Raw genomic sequence first — 16994 nt, 5'->3', positions numbered from 1 at the left:
TAAGGGATTACGGATAATAGTTTTCCTCTTCATTTTGCTGGAAATTCGATTAACAACGATTGTGAAACCAGAGGAATGCCAGGTTCTGGAAACAATGCAACTCCATGTACAATGCGATTCGTGTAAGTCAGTTTGATAGTCCACCATTATCTCGAAGTTCTAATGTGCTCGGACGTATTTACGGAGCTTTGGAAAACTGTGTACATTAACAGGATAACCGCTACATACCCGTTACTTGTGAATAATGGGTTTTCCTAGAACATTTTTATTTTAACATTAAATTAAAAAGTAAAGGAGTTGTTAACGATAAGAGGAAATTCATCAGAATCAAATTTTTGCGCATATAATCGCTGAATGTATTAAAACATGAAGTCCATAGTTGATATTATCATATTTTTCTTCTAAATCTTTGTACTTACATATATGGTTATGAGTAGACTGCGGATTTTTATGCAAAATTGTATTTTCTAAAGAAATTCAAACAGAGAAGAGCAAATGTAGGAATTTGTTTTTTTTCTTAAGTATCACATTAGGTTCGAAATAATCTAGAAAACTGATTGGATCTGACGAAAGTTTTGTTTTTTACTGTATTTTACAGACCTCTATGGGCTATAAATGCATAAAATCCGCAGTCTAGCTATGACTGTAATGGAGTAGTATTAAGATTTATTATTATGTTACCAGCCAAATATCAAAATGTTTAAAGGACGTTAAAGTTGTATAAATGTTTAAAACAGATTAATGGTAACTTCTTAGCAGAGAAAATAATTCATATTACAGTTTATAAATCTCTCATTCAAATTTCTGTAATACCTTTCGAATTTCTCTGAAGTGTTCAATTTAATAAAATCTTTTATACCATAAATACATGCAAATTTTTCATTGCGCCTGTTTTTTATTTTAAAGGGGCAATAAATTATTATGGAATGGAGGTACCAAATTTTGTTTGAAAACTTAGGATGAGTTTACATTTTTCTACGATCACAAAGAAAGATACTGGTATCATTGTATTTTCCAAATTTTGTGGACATACGTTGTTTTGCCTAATCTGTATGAATTGAATATTGGACTTCGGTTAAGTTGCATTATCTTTCATTCCTTTCTGATAAATACATAAATCATATATTCTACAGCTCAATTAATGTATAAACAAAAATTTGGTGAAATTGTGACATGCGCCGTGTTTCCTTACAGCTACAGAAACAACCTCTTCAATGGCCTACATCAGTATGATCTTAAAGTGAGCCCAAACTTTACTGTTTACACAGTCAAAAAACATATGTATAACGTATGTATAATGAGAGCAGAATGTTTCTGTTTGCATTATGCAAGATTAAAGGTATATTTTTAGTTTAAGCATCGAGCCTCAAGGTTACGATAAAGCACCTAGGTCATTACATGTGTTTCTATATCAGTTACAAGGTCATACAGGTACAAGTACACCCTCCCATCATATTCCTTTAAAAGATAAAGTTTTTCCTACTTATTCTACTAAAAAGTATTTTTTTCTTTTACATTCATTCTTCAGTAATTTATTGTTTGCTTTAAATAGATAATTTTCAACAGAACAGTTTTAGCACTTCAAAATACTCAGCACTCGTGACAGGTCTGATGACGCACACTCTAAAGATGCGGTCTTATACACTTATTTAACAAAGTTTCACGATTTCTTATCAGTTTATCGGCTAGAATGCCTGAATCATTTTGTCAGCACATTTTGATTAAACTGTGTAATATCGGGATGCACAAATAGCAATCTACTAATTCTCCGATCGAAAACACGATTGGAATATTGCTTCGTGAATGCAGTTAAATTGCTTCAGCTCTCATGATGGAACTTCATTTCGATCTTTGCGCTGTCAATGAGACGGTTTAATCAAAATAATTATTCAGAACCCTGCTACTCAAGTTATGAAATGTACAGATTGCTGAGAAACTTCGCGTTACGTTATTTTAACGGATAATCGCCCGATGCCTGCTTAATTTACGCTACAACGCGTTTGACCCCGGCATTGTGCCCGTACACTTGTCTAACAAGTAATTTGCATTTGCTGCAAGTAGTTATGTAAATGTTATCACGTGAGAACAATGCTGAAAGACTTGAATTATGAGGCCTAAATCTAGTTAAATTCGAAACCTTGAAACGTTCTTGTTTCTTTCTCCATTTACAAACTTATAATGATAACGATGGCAATAATAATAATTCTGTTGATAACAATGCTAATAACTCTTTTGTTACGTTTTTGTTAATTTAATAAAAGCATATACGCACAGTTATGAACCGGGGAGAGGGATTGTGATAAGGCAATGTAAATGCAAGAATACGTGAGATACGGTAATATGTTACTGTCAAAGATAATTCTAAAAAAACTGTAAATTATATGAATTATACTAAAAACTGAAAAAAAGAAATTATGGAAGAAGATGAAAACTTGAGTAGACAGAATATTTCTATTTAATTCTTTCGCAGAACCACGAACATCGGCTATATGTTTTACAATTACGTTAATCTTTCATTCGAATATTTTCATTGCCGTTTTACAGATTCTTCTAAAATCATACTGCCTTTTAGATTTTTTCCACAGTTGCTGAAAATTCTGGATACCTTTCAGCCGCCAAATAATAGACAAACAACAGACAGTTTGTCTTAAATCACCGATCCAACAGTCAATATCAAACAGTCGATCAATCGTTTAAAAAACCTTGTTTACAAAGTCAAAATCCCGTTTGAAAAGTCTTGTGTCGATACAACCACTTTGACGGTCTCGTTTGTGAAATTATGTGTAACTTATAGTTCGTGTTCCGTCGTACACTTTTGTTCTTTGCAGCCGCTAATCCTCCGTAGCGGAATTAAGTGATTAAGAGCATCGGTCACGTATGAAAATATATATACTATATATATATAAATATATACACACATATATAAATTGTATAATAAATTAAAGGTGAACGTAAATTCTGACGAATGTACCCTTATGATTTCATTGATCGTAAAACAAGCTGAACTACATCATTTTGACGGGTTTGATAGTTCATAGTGTCAACATAATTATATAGAGCACGATGATCAATTAAGGTCAGATAAGAGATTGCTATAATGAACTATTTTTTGGTGTCATTTAAATCATGCCATGACTTTAAATCTTTGGTCCTGGCATTTAAATCCTCTATGAAGCAGCTGGTACCGAATGTGTAACTATTGCTATAATACATATTCTCCACACAATAATGTATTCAATAGCAACGATCATTTTCTAATGGTTTCTCGACCATTTCGTGTTTGTTTTGCATTTCATAAGTGTCTTTAATATTCATGACCATAAATGTATTTTAATAACAAAGCCATCTCTAACAATTTACACTGATAAAATTTACCATAATACGAGATAGTTGATAAAACTAGAAATATGTTAATATTAGTCGTTTCTTTTGTCGTCAATGTAATGTTACTGAAATTCATAGTCAGTTTCAGTATGAGGCTATTTCCTCCAAGTGAGGGTAAAATAGACCACAATCCTGTATTTTATAATCATTGTCACTTAGTATTCTCGCAGTGTAGGTTCACAGACACGAACCATTTTCCCGCCTTTCTCCAGTAGGTACCGTCAGAAACGATAAACCGCGGCTCATTCCAGTGTCGTGGGATTAAAACGTCTGCTTTGCATGAGAAACGTTTCAGATGGGGAAGAAAAGAAGCTCGAAACGAGAATTTCTCCTGTGAAAAATGAAATTATCTGCCTCATCAATTTTACTTTCTTCAAGGATGTCTAATATAAAATTTGTTCAACACATTTAACGGAACATTTAAAACAGTGGTAGATTACACGAAATATGTACTTACTTGAAATTATTGGGGTTGATCAGTTTACACAGAACTTTTATTATATAGGTACTATTTTATGTTTATGATGTACAGTAACTTTCTTTTTATTAAATAACAAATATTCTCTACAATTTTTATTGTTTATCACTATCACTTAACAATTAAATGTTTCTTGGAATTCTTACAACTACATTTGGACAAGTTGGATTCGCCTTTCGTAGTAAAAATCGATAACGCCGTTCTATTTACAAGTGTTAATCGTGTCAGACGCTAGGACCAGACTGAATAATTAGAAAAATAATAGACTATGTATTAATTTAATACGCGTTGCCTTAAACGTTGTAGTATCCTTGGTAGATTATTTAAATTTCATCGATTTCTTACTCCCTGGTATCACGTAATTCTATCTTGAGTGAGAAGTAAGTTTTACTGTAGAGAAAATGTTTGAAAAGTAATTATTCCAAAGAATGTTCCTCAAAACGTGTCTCTAGACGTTTGTTTTAGTTATGTACAAGTCCTTAAAGTACTCTTTCGTTATCAGTCGTAAAGGAAATTGAGGTTATTCGTACGAAATGACCTCGATGAGCAAGACTGTCGATCGCTCCGTGTTTCGTCTTTAGGTAAAGTAACCCTGTCGGTGGACGAACGCCAAGATATTTTCAGGAAAAACTCGTCCAGCTCGTTACCACTTTGAAGTAACATTACGTTTGATCTTGGATTTTCGTTGCGGGACGTGTACCGCCTGTACTAGACGCGATCTTCCTCCTCCAGGAGTCTTATGACCTCTGAAAAGAAAGTTACCCCTGAAACTTTTAAACTTCAGAATAGCTCCACTTTCCACGTGTCGCGTATACATCACACGTTGTACACGGTGTTAATAAAAATGTGGAACACCTTCACAGGGTTGATTCTACATGGCAAATTAAGACGAAAATCGAGAATGATGAAATTGCGTTCGGAGCTTTGTTTTCAATTCATTTTGTTGAAAATGCTAGCGAAATACGTCTGATGAAACGGACTATTTTATTCGAGAGGCACGCTCTTCAATTGTTTCACGAGTTGGTTTCATTCATTTTATTTTATTTCATTCATTAAATTTAATTAGAATATCGATCGATCTCGTGTATCAGCTAGGAATCAGCTGTTAAAGTACTATCACTCATCGCACCAGATATATTTTCAACAATTAATAACTCAGAAATGAAACCTCCAACGCAGTTTTGTTATTTTGATTTTCGTCTCGTTTTTGCGTGTAGAATCCACCCTGCGAAAGTTTCTCACATTTTTATTAAATGTGAAATTATTCGATCCCAAGTAAAATTTATTATCAGCTAGTAGATGCTTACATAAAATTTTATTTATGGTTTGATTTATATATATTTATTTTATTTGTATATTATAGTTATAGTTAATGGTTTCGTAATGCACATAGATGAACTAACAACTCGAAGAAAGTTCAATGTACTATTTATTTTATTCGGAACTTAACACTTTGACTAACACGTCACTTCCGATAGAAACTCCATAGGCTCTGAACGTAATTCAACAGAACGGTAACAATCTCAGCCATTTACTACAATCTCAATTATTTTAACATCCTTGAGTCTTATATCTCAATTATTTTAACATCTTTGAGTTTTCTAATTAGAGTACCACATCGACTTTTATGCCATTTTGCACAAAGGTAGTATATTTCAACATATTTGACACAAATTCCTTTTTAGCTGCAGACATTCATATTTAGAGGGTGAAAACAGCCCCCAAGTTGGCGGTGAAGAACACATTTTCCTCAATATCATGTAAACTATTCGACATAGAAAAACTCTTTGTTAACAAAAATCTGTATAAAAAATATATTACAAATTGTTAACTTTTTGCATATTTTACTTATTAATTTTTTTCCGATGTTGCGTACACTTGTTAGTAGACTTGTAATTTTTGGATTGAAGTTTCTAATGCAAATTAGGATTACTATAGTACAATAAATTTTATAACTTTGAAGTCTGTTTTTATCCCTTAGGTGTGAATGTCAGCAGCTAAAACAAAATACATACGTGTCAAATATTTTACAATGTATTACTACTGTGCCAAATAGCATAAAATTCAGCGTGTTACACTACGATTATGTCTCTTGTTAGTTAAATTTATCACGTTGAACGTTTAATCAGAAATATTAATTTACAGGGTACGACCAAAAATACGAGTCACCTTGATGTAGGTGATGTGGCAGTCAAAGTGTTAAACAAATCATCAAGAGAGCTTTGGTTCTAGTATTATAACATGAATTCGATAAACATACACAGTTTAATAATATTCGATTTTTTGGAAAATTCGTAGCGTTTTTAAGGGTAGAGTTATAATCTATATTTTCCAACTTACATCAATCCCTGTTTACTACTATTTTTCAGAATATCTTTCCATTTTTCCAATTAATTTCATCATTCCAGACATCATCCAACTTCGATTGCATTGGCTAAAAGAATTCTTCAACCTGTTTCTATTTAGACGAATTTTATTTCCGAAGTTTTTTTCTCGATACAGAATATTTTCGCGGTCTAGAGAGATAACCATCCGATAGGGTAAAGTCTAATTAATTGAGTATATAGTATATGCCATAAAATTTTCCTGTCGAAGTAGCGTAATTTGTTTACAAGTTTAATACAACGTAATGAAAATGGACTTTGTGCTTGTTCATACGTGTCGTCGGTATTTCTTACGGAAAACAAAAAGAAAAATTTGTGCAGCAAATACATTCAATCCATTTCTGGAAACTGTTCATCAGATCAAACGATTTTTGTTTTGTTCAGCAAGAAGGTAACGAAGGCACTACTCGAAATGCTACGAACTTCCCGAACGACCGAAATGCTTTTTAAGTCAAGGAATACGATTCGTCGCGGTTTAAGATGAAATACATAGGACTTATGGGATAGTCCTACGTATGAGTTCGGGAGTCGACATCAATAACGTATGAACTTGAAGGCAAGTTCTCTGTGCTAGCACCTCGGTATTGCTGGAACTCAACAATGTGGACCCACGGTGAAGTGTGAAAGTATGCGGATACAATTTCGGAGTTATTGCTTTGTGAACCAGTGATCGAAGGAAGGTATGAAAATTTCCTGCCCCTCGAAAATACATTGAAGGTATTTGCACACGTTCTGCAGTTAAATGAACCGTTTATATATTTCACAATCTAAGTGTGTTTCGTTGACAATGAATATTGACATAGAATTCTGAATATCGTGCATGAAAAGAAGAGATTTTTTAGTGTACTTTAACCTTATTGCGTGCAAATAAGGATTGACTGTTATTTGCGATATTATTTAATAGTATTATTACAATATTATTAAAGAAAATTTTAACAAAATAAATAGGTAACGTGTGCGCCCTAAATAATTTAAAAGAAATTTCACATTCGAGAATAGTATTAAGGAGTAATTATATTTGCAATAAAGTGAGGTTTATTATTAATTGTGCTTAGATTGATTGTTTAATTAGATTGGATTAGTGTGTAATTATTGATTAATATTAAATTCATGAATGTGGCTGCAAGAGCTCTAGAGAATTTTTTATGTATAGAATTCAAATAATTATTACGATTAATATAATTCTACCTATGTAATACATAAATACATAAAGTATTGATCGTAGTTTATTCTATAATTGAAAAGCAAAACCGAAAGTAGAATTTGGTGCTTGCAGAACGCTGTCATCGATTTAGCGCCAGTATTCGAACGAATGTTCGTTTTATAATTGGCAAAATAGTTTCGAAAGAGATAATTGATGGGTTTGTAAGCTATATTAATAAAAAGTTGAAGCGTATTACCGGATCTAGCAACAAGCGAAGCTTTCCCAAGGTAAATTGTCGATTCGTTTCCACTGATTTCACTGTTGTTTGCGGCTTGTATCGCGTTCCTCGTCGACGTCATGGCGATCTCGCTGTGTCTGCATCCTACTCTGAAATTTAAACGGACAGATTTTCACGGAAATAGCACATAATTACCTTTATTTGTATGCGAAATGCATTCTGTGTAGCGCTTTTATGAAGTATCATTGCATATTAATGAAGTATTTTTCAAACTGGTTCCGTAACACATATCCTCTTTGAGCTGTTCACAGACACGATGGATGTTATTAAAAACAAAATTGCACGAAACATTAATTTTAAGTTTTGTACCTACATATATGAACATTTTTAATGTTATACATAATACATTTATTTCATTCAAAAGTGAACTATAATTTGAAAATATAAACTGCTGTGTAAAATAAAAATTTTTGAGCTGGTTGGAATGGTCCTATAAGATATACAGGGTTTATTAGTATTTGTTAATTTTAATTTTATTGTTAATAAAAATGGAGGGACATTTTCACAAGGTGGGTTCTACATGTAAAACTGAGACGAAGATCAAGAACCACGAAAATAAGTCAGAAGTTTTATTTCCGAGTTATTAATTGTTGAAAATACAGGCGTAATCGCGTAAAATACGTTCAAAACGAAGGGTTATGCTACTCGAGAGGTGTGCTTTTCAATTGTTTCATGAGTTGGTTTCATTCATTCAATTGTATTTCATTCATAAATTTAACTAGGTCATCGATCGACCTCGTGTAACAGCTGGTAATCAGCTTTTCACGTAATATAACCCACAGCGCCAGACGTATTTTACGCGCATTTTGCCTGTATTTTCAAGAATTGATAACTTGGAAACGAGACTCGTACGTAATTTCGTCATACTTGATTTTCGTCTTAGTTTGGCGTATAGAATTCATTTTGTGAATATCTCAAATTTTTATTAACACTCTATATGTAAACTACTTTTGTCAACTTAATTTAGAGAGTTTCTCTGATAAAGGATATAATTAAAGATTAAAGTCTGAATTTGGGTTAAAGTACACGACGGTTAAGAAACTTCATTATATTATTGTCATTACAAGCTTAATTACCTACACTCATAGCTACAGTAAATCATCGATGAGTATTCGAAGGGTCCTTGACACTGACAAGAAGAGGTCCCGAGGTGTAACGCTGACTTTTTAACGAGGTTTCAGTGCGGTGTATCCTTCGAACACTCATCGAGGATTTACTGTAAATATTTAGTAAAAACGAAACAGAATTGATTCAATTTGTCAAATCTATTGATCTATTGATTCATGAATTCTATAGATATTCAGACAATTGACCCACATCTATGTTTGACATGCTTCACCGTTATGACAGGTAGACAACACTGAATGGCTATCGAAAATGAGATCGTATTCCAACCATCCTATTTACTCATACTACTCAATGCAGTATTGATAGTAAATTTCTATGACAAGAACAAATAATTCTCTGTGTACCGACACTCTTAATAACAAAGAAAAATTTTACATAACTCTTGTCTCTGTCAATTGATAGATATACGTATAACAGTACGAATTCGCGCAAACATCCATTACTTAATCAGAAATAAATATGTGCAATCCGCATAACAGAACTGTTACTCTACTCAAATGGGACAGTTTCAATTAGCCGATGTTAATAGGTCCGTTCAACAAAGAAAAGAACAGAAAGGTAATGATGGTGTAAGCCGCGATCGATTACCTCCAGCAACGATGACAGTTGAAAAGGCCCAGGAACGCCTGACGGAACTTCCTGTTCATGAAGCAGTATGTGATTGGATTGCAGCAACTGGATACGTATGCGAGTAACAGCACCAAGCTGACGCCTGTACTCCCAACCACAGAATAAACCAATTCTGGGGCGAAAAGATACCAGGTATTGATCACGTGCAACGGTGCCCAACAGATGAAGAACTCCAGCACAATTACAAACAGCATTCTGATCACCTGTAATTCATGTACTCGTGTGCTACAACAGCTTCAGCTAATCAACTGTTACGTTCCAGGTGTAACCGTTCGGCTAAGTATTCTTTCAATTTTTCTTACAAGGAAAGTTCGGTAACTCGAAAATTCCGATTTTTTTTAGTTTGCAGATTTGTAGGGGACCTCAAGAGAAGTATAGCGCAATTTTTGTTTTTGGCCCAATTTCAGTTCTTCAGGGTGAAAACATCCCTTGAAAGTAGATAGGTGTTTCCATATTTCCCTGTATATCTTTAAAACTATCGTAGATATAAAAAAATGGTTATAATAAAAATTGAATGGTTTTTTATGCTCTATAAAACGATGCAAATAAATTGATAAAAATTCTTTGTTTAAATAAAAACATCTCCTCCACTTTTATTAATTATCAATTTAATTGCATCGTTTCATAGAGCATAAAAAAACCATTCAATTTTTTATTATAACCATTTTTTTATATCTACGATAGTTTTAAAGATATACAGGGAAATGTGGAAACACCTATCTACTTTCAAGGGATGTTTTCACCCTGAAGAACTGAAATTGGGCCAAAAACAAACATTGCGCTATACTTCCCTCGAGGTCTCCTACAAACCTGCAAAGTTTAAAACGAATTGGAATTTTCGGGTTACCGAACTTCCCTTGTTAGTTCCTAGTTCGTGTGGTCCACACAATTTTAAATTAACGAAAAATAACGTTTCTTCCAATAAAATGAATGTCCAGACATTATTTTTAACCTGTTAATTGTAGAAGACAAAGAAGTTTTTCTTTTAGTTTCTCAACATGATCAATCCTTTAATCGGTGAAATGAATTGCTCTTTTATTTTAATTTGTGTGAAAAGAATTCTAGTTTCTGGGAAATGGGAATTCGTGCAAGCATCTAATAATGATAAAGTAACTCTGGTGCACATGTGACTTAGTGCTACGTGCCCACTTGAGAATAGGATCCTTGTGAATTATATTCCCGAGAGTAGAAGGGATATCTATTGGAGAACAGTAGCTACCGGAGAGTTACGTTTACAATCAAGTCTTTATTCATTAGAGATTTAGTGAGTTCTACTATCGAGAACAGTTTTGTTAAACTGTTAACACCTGGTATAGAACAATAGGAATCATGTCGTCTCTTGCTTTGGTTTCAAACAAATAAATTTTTGTTACCTTATACATTCTTCTTCTGCTCTTCTGTTTTAGTTAACATTACATATTAGAACAAATTTCTATTTGCCTGGTACTACTATATTTGAAATATTGAAGTACTTTAAAGCAAAAAATTAATAAATATAAGCCTTTGATCCTTTTCAATTTTTTTGTCATTATTAAGTAATTACTTCATTCCTGTACATATTGTTGGTATTTTAAGTAAACTCAATCGCCACTTCACATACCTTCTTCTTGGCCTCTATACTCTTGCCCACGTAATTACTACGTATCGCGTGTTGCCTTCCAAACGGATATCCGGAATCTTGTTGTTCCTCGCTGATAGACTCGTTCGCGTCTCTCGTCAAATAACTGCTTCCGTTGCTCCTGACTTGTATCCTTGATTCGGGCGGACATTCTGATCCTTGACATTTCCCAGACATCACTCTGGAGACTCCTGTCCTCGGGACGCGCACCTTTTCAGTCAAGGGATTAAGTAAATTGTTAATTATCGAACACAATGGATGGCACGATACATCTGAGTCGACAATTTGCAATTAATGTAGTGGATCTTCCATTTAACTCGACCGCTTAAGAAGTAGTCGACGAAGAAATTCAGCAGTTCAGTTTATTTTTTTTGGCTACTATGAAAATATGTATATATGAGGAAACTATTGATATTAATATACAAGTTCTTTCATCTTTTGTTTATCTAGAGTATGTGAATCAATGTTCCTTAATATTTTTATTGGAATTTTCAAAATAAATGAAACATCAAGTTTCGCCATATAACAAACAATATGTATTAGAGATAGTGTTGTTAAAATGAGCCTCGAGTCTTGAGCTTTAACAGCTCGAGTCGCGGTTCAAACCCTAAAGGCTCGAACCCTCAAGGTTCGAAGCTTGAGTCGTGAAAGCTCGAGTCTTTAACGCTCGAGCCTTTAAGCTTGAAGGCTCGAGTCGTATAAATTGTATGTAGTGAAGTAATGTACAGACCTTGAATTTTCGAAGCCTTAAAACTTAACCTAAAAGTTTTCAGTTTTTAACTCTAATATTACACGAATCTCAAGCTTTTAAAGATTCAAGGGGGAATAATCCAAAAACGTCCAGAAAAGCGTGGTTTTTATAAATTAGGTCTACAACACCCAAACCTCATTAAATTATTATTAATAGGGTGATCAAATATATATTTTGGACAATACGTTAAATTTTCTTTTATTACAAAATACCTATGTATACTTGAGCAAGATATACGAGTCATAGGATGTTACGCGTCGAACAAAATAATTTCTCAATTTGTTCACGGTTCATTGATCAAAGTTGGGACATTTTTTTCGTTATTCACGTGATATTCGACTTAATATTCTGGTAGAATATTTTCGAAAAATTATACTTTGAAAGTATATATATAAAAAACTTAATTTTTGCCAATCGTCACTGTGTTATTCCACATTAAGTCTGAAGCTTTAAGGTTCAACCCTCTAGAACCCTTAAGTGTTAAATAATGGAATTTACACTAAATCTATAATATTATACTTTATACAGTTTTTAAAAAATACAGCGATGACTGCAAACACATGAGAGATTGATACCAAGAAAGGGAAATGAAAAATGAAACAAAATAACCATTGAATAGTAGACGAAATGAAACATTGCTAAAAATTTGTCTGTAATGTTCAAAATATAGTATTATCTGATCGACTGGAAACATACTCTTACGCCGTGGGAGTCATAGATGACCGGCAGCAAGATTAATGTATTACGCATGATAAGTTTGCACAATACATATAATCATATTGTGTAATATATTATTATATGATTCTAATGGGCAATCACTCTTTGGCGCTGAAGACAAAACCAGCAGAAACACGCTAAGCAGTGAACGTGTTAAACATAAAAGCCTCGAGCTTCGAGGCTCGAGTCTCGACTACTCAAAGCCTTGAAACTCGAGCCTCGAGCCTCGACGACTCGAGCCTTGGAGCTCGAGCCTTGAGCCTCGAGCTTCATATGATTGTAGCCTTAAAGACTCAGTCTTTAAGGCTAAGCTTTGTAGCTTCAAAGACTCGAGCTTTATACAACACTACTCTTTGGCGCTGAAGACAAAACCAGCAGAAACACGCTAAGCAGTGAACGTGTTAAACATAAAAGCCTCGAGCTTCGAGGCTCTAGTCTCGACTACTCAAAGCCTTGAAACTCGAGCCTCGAGCCTCGACGACTCGAGCCTTGGAGCTCGAGCCTTGAGCCTCGAGCTTCATATGATTGTAGCCTTAAAGACTTAGTCTTTAAGGCTAAGCTTTGTAGCTTCAAAGACTCGAGCTTTATACAACACTAATTAGAGATGATAGAACGTATTCAATCTATGCAAATTATATAAAATTGTAAGACTACGAATGGAAATCAGTCACTTAATTCTTATCGACCTAATAATTCAATTAGATTGTAGTACAGTAGTTTCTTGATAAATGTGAAAATTTCGGGTCCGATTTGTAACGGTTATCGAAACAGTCGATGAATTTTGCATGTCATAAAGTTTGTGTTGAACCTTGGCAGCACGTATTTGTATTTTGTCGGCAACGACTCGACGGTCGCAGAAACGGATTGCGAGTGAAAGAGAAAGAGGGACTGTGCTAGAAGCAACCGACAACGGTTTAAATTAAAGATCTCTATTTCACGTGTATTTAAATACATGTGTACGTGCGTAATTAATATATTCATGTTTTAATCAGTGTAGTTTTTAATACACGTGTATACGCGTATCTTTAATACACGTTCAAAACCATGACCTAGAATTTAAATGCTCACACATTTAAAGAGCTCCGAAACACCGCTAACGCAGCAATGAAACTTTTTTATGCTTGGTTTTCTGTTCATGAAAATTTTATTAAACGAACGAAGCGAGTCCTTAATAGGCCACGTCTTTTACTTTTCTGATGAGTACTGCTCCTTTTATCTTTGACATTAAAAAATAATATTTCGCTTGTGTATTCTACACAATCAATAGATTTGTACTATCTATAAACAAGTCCACTTCCTTAATCCCTTGCCATACGATTTCTTTTACGATTTCACTCTGAAAAATATCTTTATCGTTAATATTTTCTGAGATATAAACGGAATTCTCTTCTTATGGCAAATGTTACGTGTATTCGAAACCTTAAGCGTTTATACCAGCGGAACAGTATTTCATGCCGACTCAAAGAAAACGAATAATATACGTGTTTACTAAATTCAGTTTGAAATCGTTATCACGTGTCTGACTCGATGTTGTAAGGTAAGGGGTTAAAAAAATTAACACCTTAATTTCTCACTGGCAACTATACACTTTTCCCTTTGATCTATGTAATTATTATTGGTTAAATTAATAATACTTGAAATAAACAATAAATAATTTCATCACTTAATTTGAAGAAAAAATGAAATTTTTTAAATACTTTGTCTTTAATCTTGTTTCGACTCTTAACGTTCAGCTGTCGGCTCGTGGAGGGGAAGTTGTTGACGGGTTATATGGATAATTTGGATTGACTAATTCCAAGGAGGACCCAAAAAAATTAAATAATAGGAATAAACCTAATCTACCGCTTATCAAAAAAGTACTGCATATTGTGAAAACCATAATGTGTCCAGAAGTTGCGAGCAGACGTTCAAACTTATTGTTCTTCAATTGTTTATGCTTATGTCAAGAATACAATATTTCAAACTTCGTACGATTTTTCGTTGCAGTATGCTAAATGTGCATACGTTAACGTACTTATGGTTCGATTTGTTTTGAGCTCCTCTATAAAACTGATAGGAGTATCTGATATGGTAGGTACCATTTAAAAAGACGAAGGTGATCACGTTTTTTAAACAAAATAATATTAAAAGCTTTTAATTAATGCAATCTAGCAGCAGCTGAAATTTACTACTATATGTTAATTCTTGGTTATATTAATTTTTTAACAAGTGGTTCAATAATCGGGGATACAGTTACGATGCAGCTCCTGTACAGGATGTTCGGCCAATCGTTAGAAACTTTAATGGGCGATTCTGTATGTTAAAATATAACGAAAATTAAGAACGATGAAATTGTGTTGGAGTCTTCATTTTTAAATCGTTAACTGTTAAAAATTGGGGTCAGAAACGCCTGAAACCAGGCAATCTGCACAGTAGCAGTGAGCGAAGGGCATAACCGTGCCGACACAAACATTACCGTACCCTTAAAAAAATTCGCTTGTACCTCATAGCCACAAAAGTGATGCATCACACCTGTCCTCATGCCTGGCCTATCTTTATGCAACACTTCATAAAAATGCACACTGAAATTGCTGCACGACATTAAACCTGGTTACTCGTTAAAATCCACAAAGGAGATTGCAGCATACACACAGAATGGACATTAAAGAAAATAATTTAAAATAAATTAAAACTTGCTACAATATACTTAATTAATATCATACAATACAAAAATTACGTAAATAAATTAAATTAATACTGTATGAAATATACGAAGTGTATTTTTCGTTAACTAGATGTGTTTGCATCGACGAACGCCATTGAAACTCATTGTAAGAAAATCTTACTCGAATCCCTCGCAAGGGAAAGAAATGTAAGAAAAATGTGTAAACAACGAGTGGATGTATGTAGTATGTACCCACTACCTGTTCTTCGGTAGCGTCGTCAACGCTCGCGAATGACCTGCAGATTTGGGATTGTAGTAAGGGACAGGTACAGTAACTCTTATGATATTGCTATGTTCGGGGCTGTAGGTCAATAAAATGGCGATCATTCGAGAGCCCTCTCCGTGTTAAGTTCTGCCACCATAGCCCCGGCTTCAGTGTCTGCACAACAGTTGGATCGTGCTGGAGATGACAGCATACGCAACGTGGTGGGACAGTGAATGTGTGTGTGTGAATGTACGTGTGAAGGAGAAGTGCCTTGGGTGGCAATATTCCTAGTGGCAATATCGTAAGAGTCCACTATACAGGGTGGGGCAATAACTATGTCCACTTTGAATATTGCCGTTATTTGTAATATTATGAAAAAATGTTATATACAAAACTTACACGGCGTAGTGGAGGACATATTGTCACACAAACATTTTCTGCGTGGGTGAAGGCATAGAGGAGATTTCAAGGTCATCTATATTTTTTTTAATGGAATGTTATGTTTTTTTATCGCGATGTGATAGCCGGCGTTGAGACGACTGCAGCGAGCTATCATTGAAGGTCATGCAACGTCAAATGTGGTAGTAAAATAAACTTTCTTACATTACAGGAAATGCTCGAAGTGGTGACCGTTTGCGTCAATACAAAGTTGCAATCTTCGTGTCGGTGCATCACGTGCATGTCTTATCGTTTCTGAACTTATTCTAGCACATGCTGCAATTATCCGTTGTTTCGTATTTTCTGGTGTAGTGGGTACTTCTTGATAAACAGCATATTTCAATGCTCCCCAGAGAAAAAAATCTAATGGGGTTAAATCTGGAGAACGAGGTGGCCAAGAAACTAATCCTCCACGTCCTATCCATTTATTTGAGTAAAGTTTGTTCAGTGCATCTCTTACTCTCCGAGCATAATGTGCTGAACACCCGTCGTGCTGTAACCACATCATTTGGCGAACGTTTAGTGGTACATTTTCTAATAAAGTCGCCTATGAAATAATACAGCGGGATCGGGAAAGAACCGATCCCGGTCGTGGCATAAGGTGAGCGGTGAGGAGGACGCGGGTCGGCGGCGTGCTAACGCCTTTGCAGGAGCCCTGCCTCTCCCGGGAGAGGCCATTCTCTTCTTCTTCAGAAATAGTTCTTTAGCTTCACTATTACTTCATTCATAACACAGAAACGCCTTTTCCCCGCGACCGTTAGTTTGAAACTTATTGCTCTACCAATGGTTGGAGTTGTACGCAGGTGCATTAATCGCAAAACTTTTAGTCCGTTTCCATAAAGTTATCCATGCGTGTCCAACATCATTTGTTTCACGTTAGGTACAGTCATTGAAATTCGATTACCGTGAGTGTTACCTCAATATGACGAAGATCGCATGAAGTTCCTTTGAAAATCATGCGTATAGTATTGTGATCTTGGCGGGGTTAATAATTTTTTTTTTAATTTATTGTAATCATACATACTTTTTAAATACGAATAATGCATGTCACGTTATGTACGAGAATTTAGTGTCGATCTCACTCAGAATCAGTGTCGCAAGTATGTGAAGCACGA

At 34.5% G+C, this 16994-nt stretch overlaps 1 protein-coding gene across 1 annotated transcript in view; it reads right to left on the bottom strand.

The window, feature by feature from the left end:
• Positions 1-4570: 4570 nt before the first annotated feature.
• Positions 4571-16994, bottom strand: part of LOC107190418 (cholecystokinin receptor type A-like) — a 47773-nt gene continuing 35349 nt past the window's right edge. Inside the window, exons 6-9 of the mRNA XM_015579216.1 lie at positions 11047-11274; positions 9405-9649; positions 7647-7777; positions 4571-4608 (exon numbers count right to left, since the gene is read on the bottom strand). Of these exons, the coding sequence (XP_015434702.1) occupies positions 4571-4608; positions 7647-7777; positions 9405-9649; positions 11047-11274 (642 nt within the window). The remainder of the gene's footprint in view (positions 4609-7646; positions 7778-9404; positions 9650-11046; positions 11275-16994) is intronic.

The sequence above is a fragment of the Dufourea novaeangliae genome, unplaced genomic scaffold, assembly GCF_001272555.1.
Source record: "Dufourea novaeangliae isolate 0120121106 unplaced genomic scaffold, ASM127255v1 scaffold199, whole genome shotgun sequence".
Taxonomy (NCBI): domain Eukaryota; kingdom Metazoa; phylum Arthropoda; class Insecta; order Hymenoptera; family Halictidae; genus Dufourea; species Dufourea novaeangliae.
Note: the sequence above shows the minus strand (reverse complement) of the source record. Positions and strands in the feature narration are given on the sequence as shown.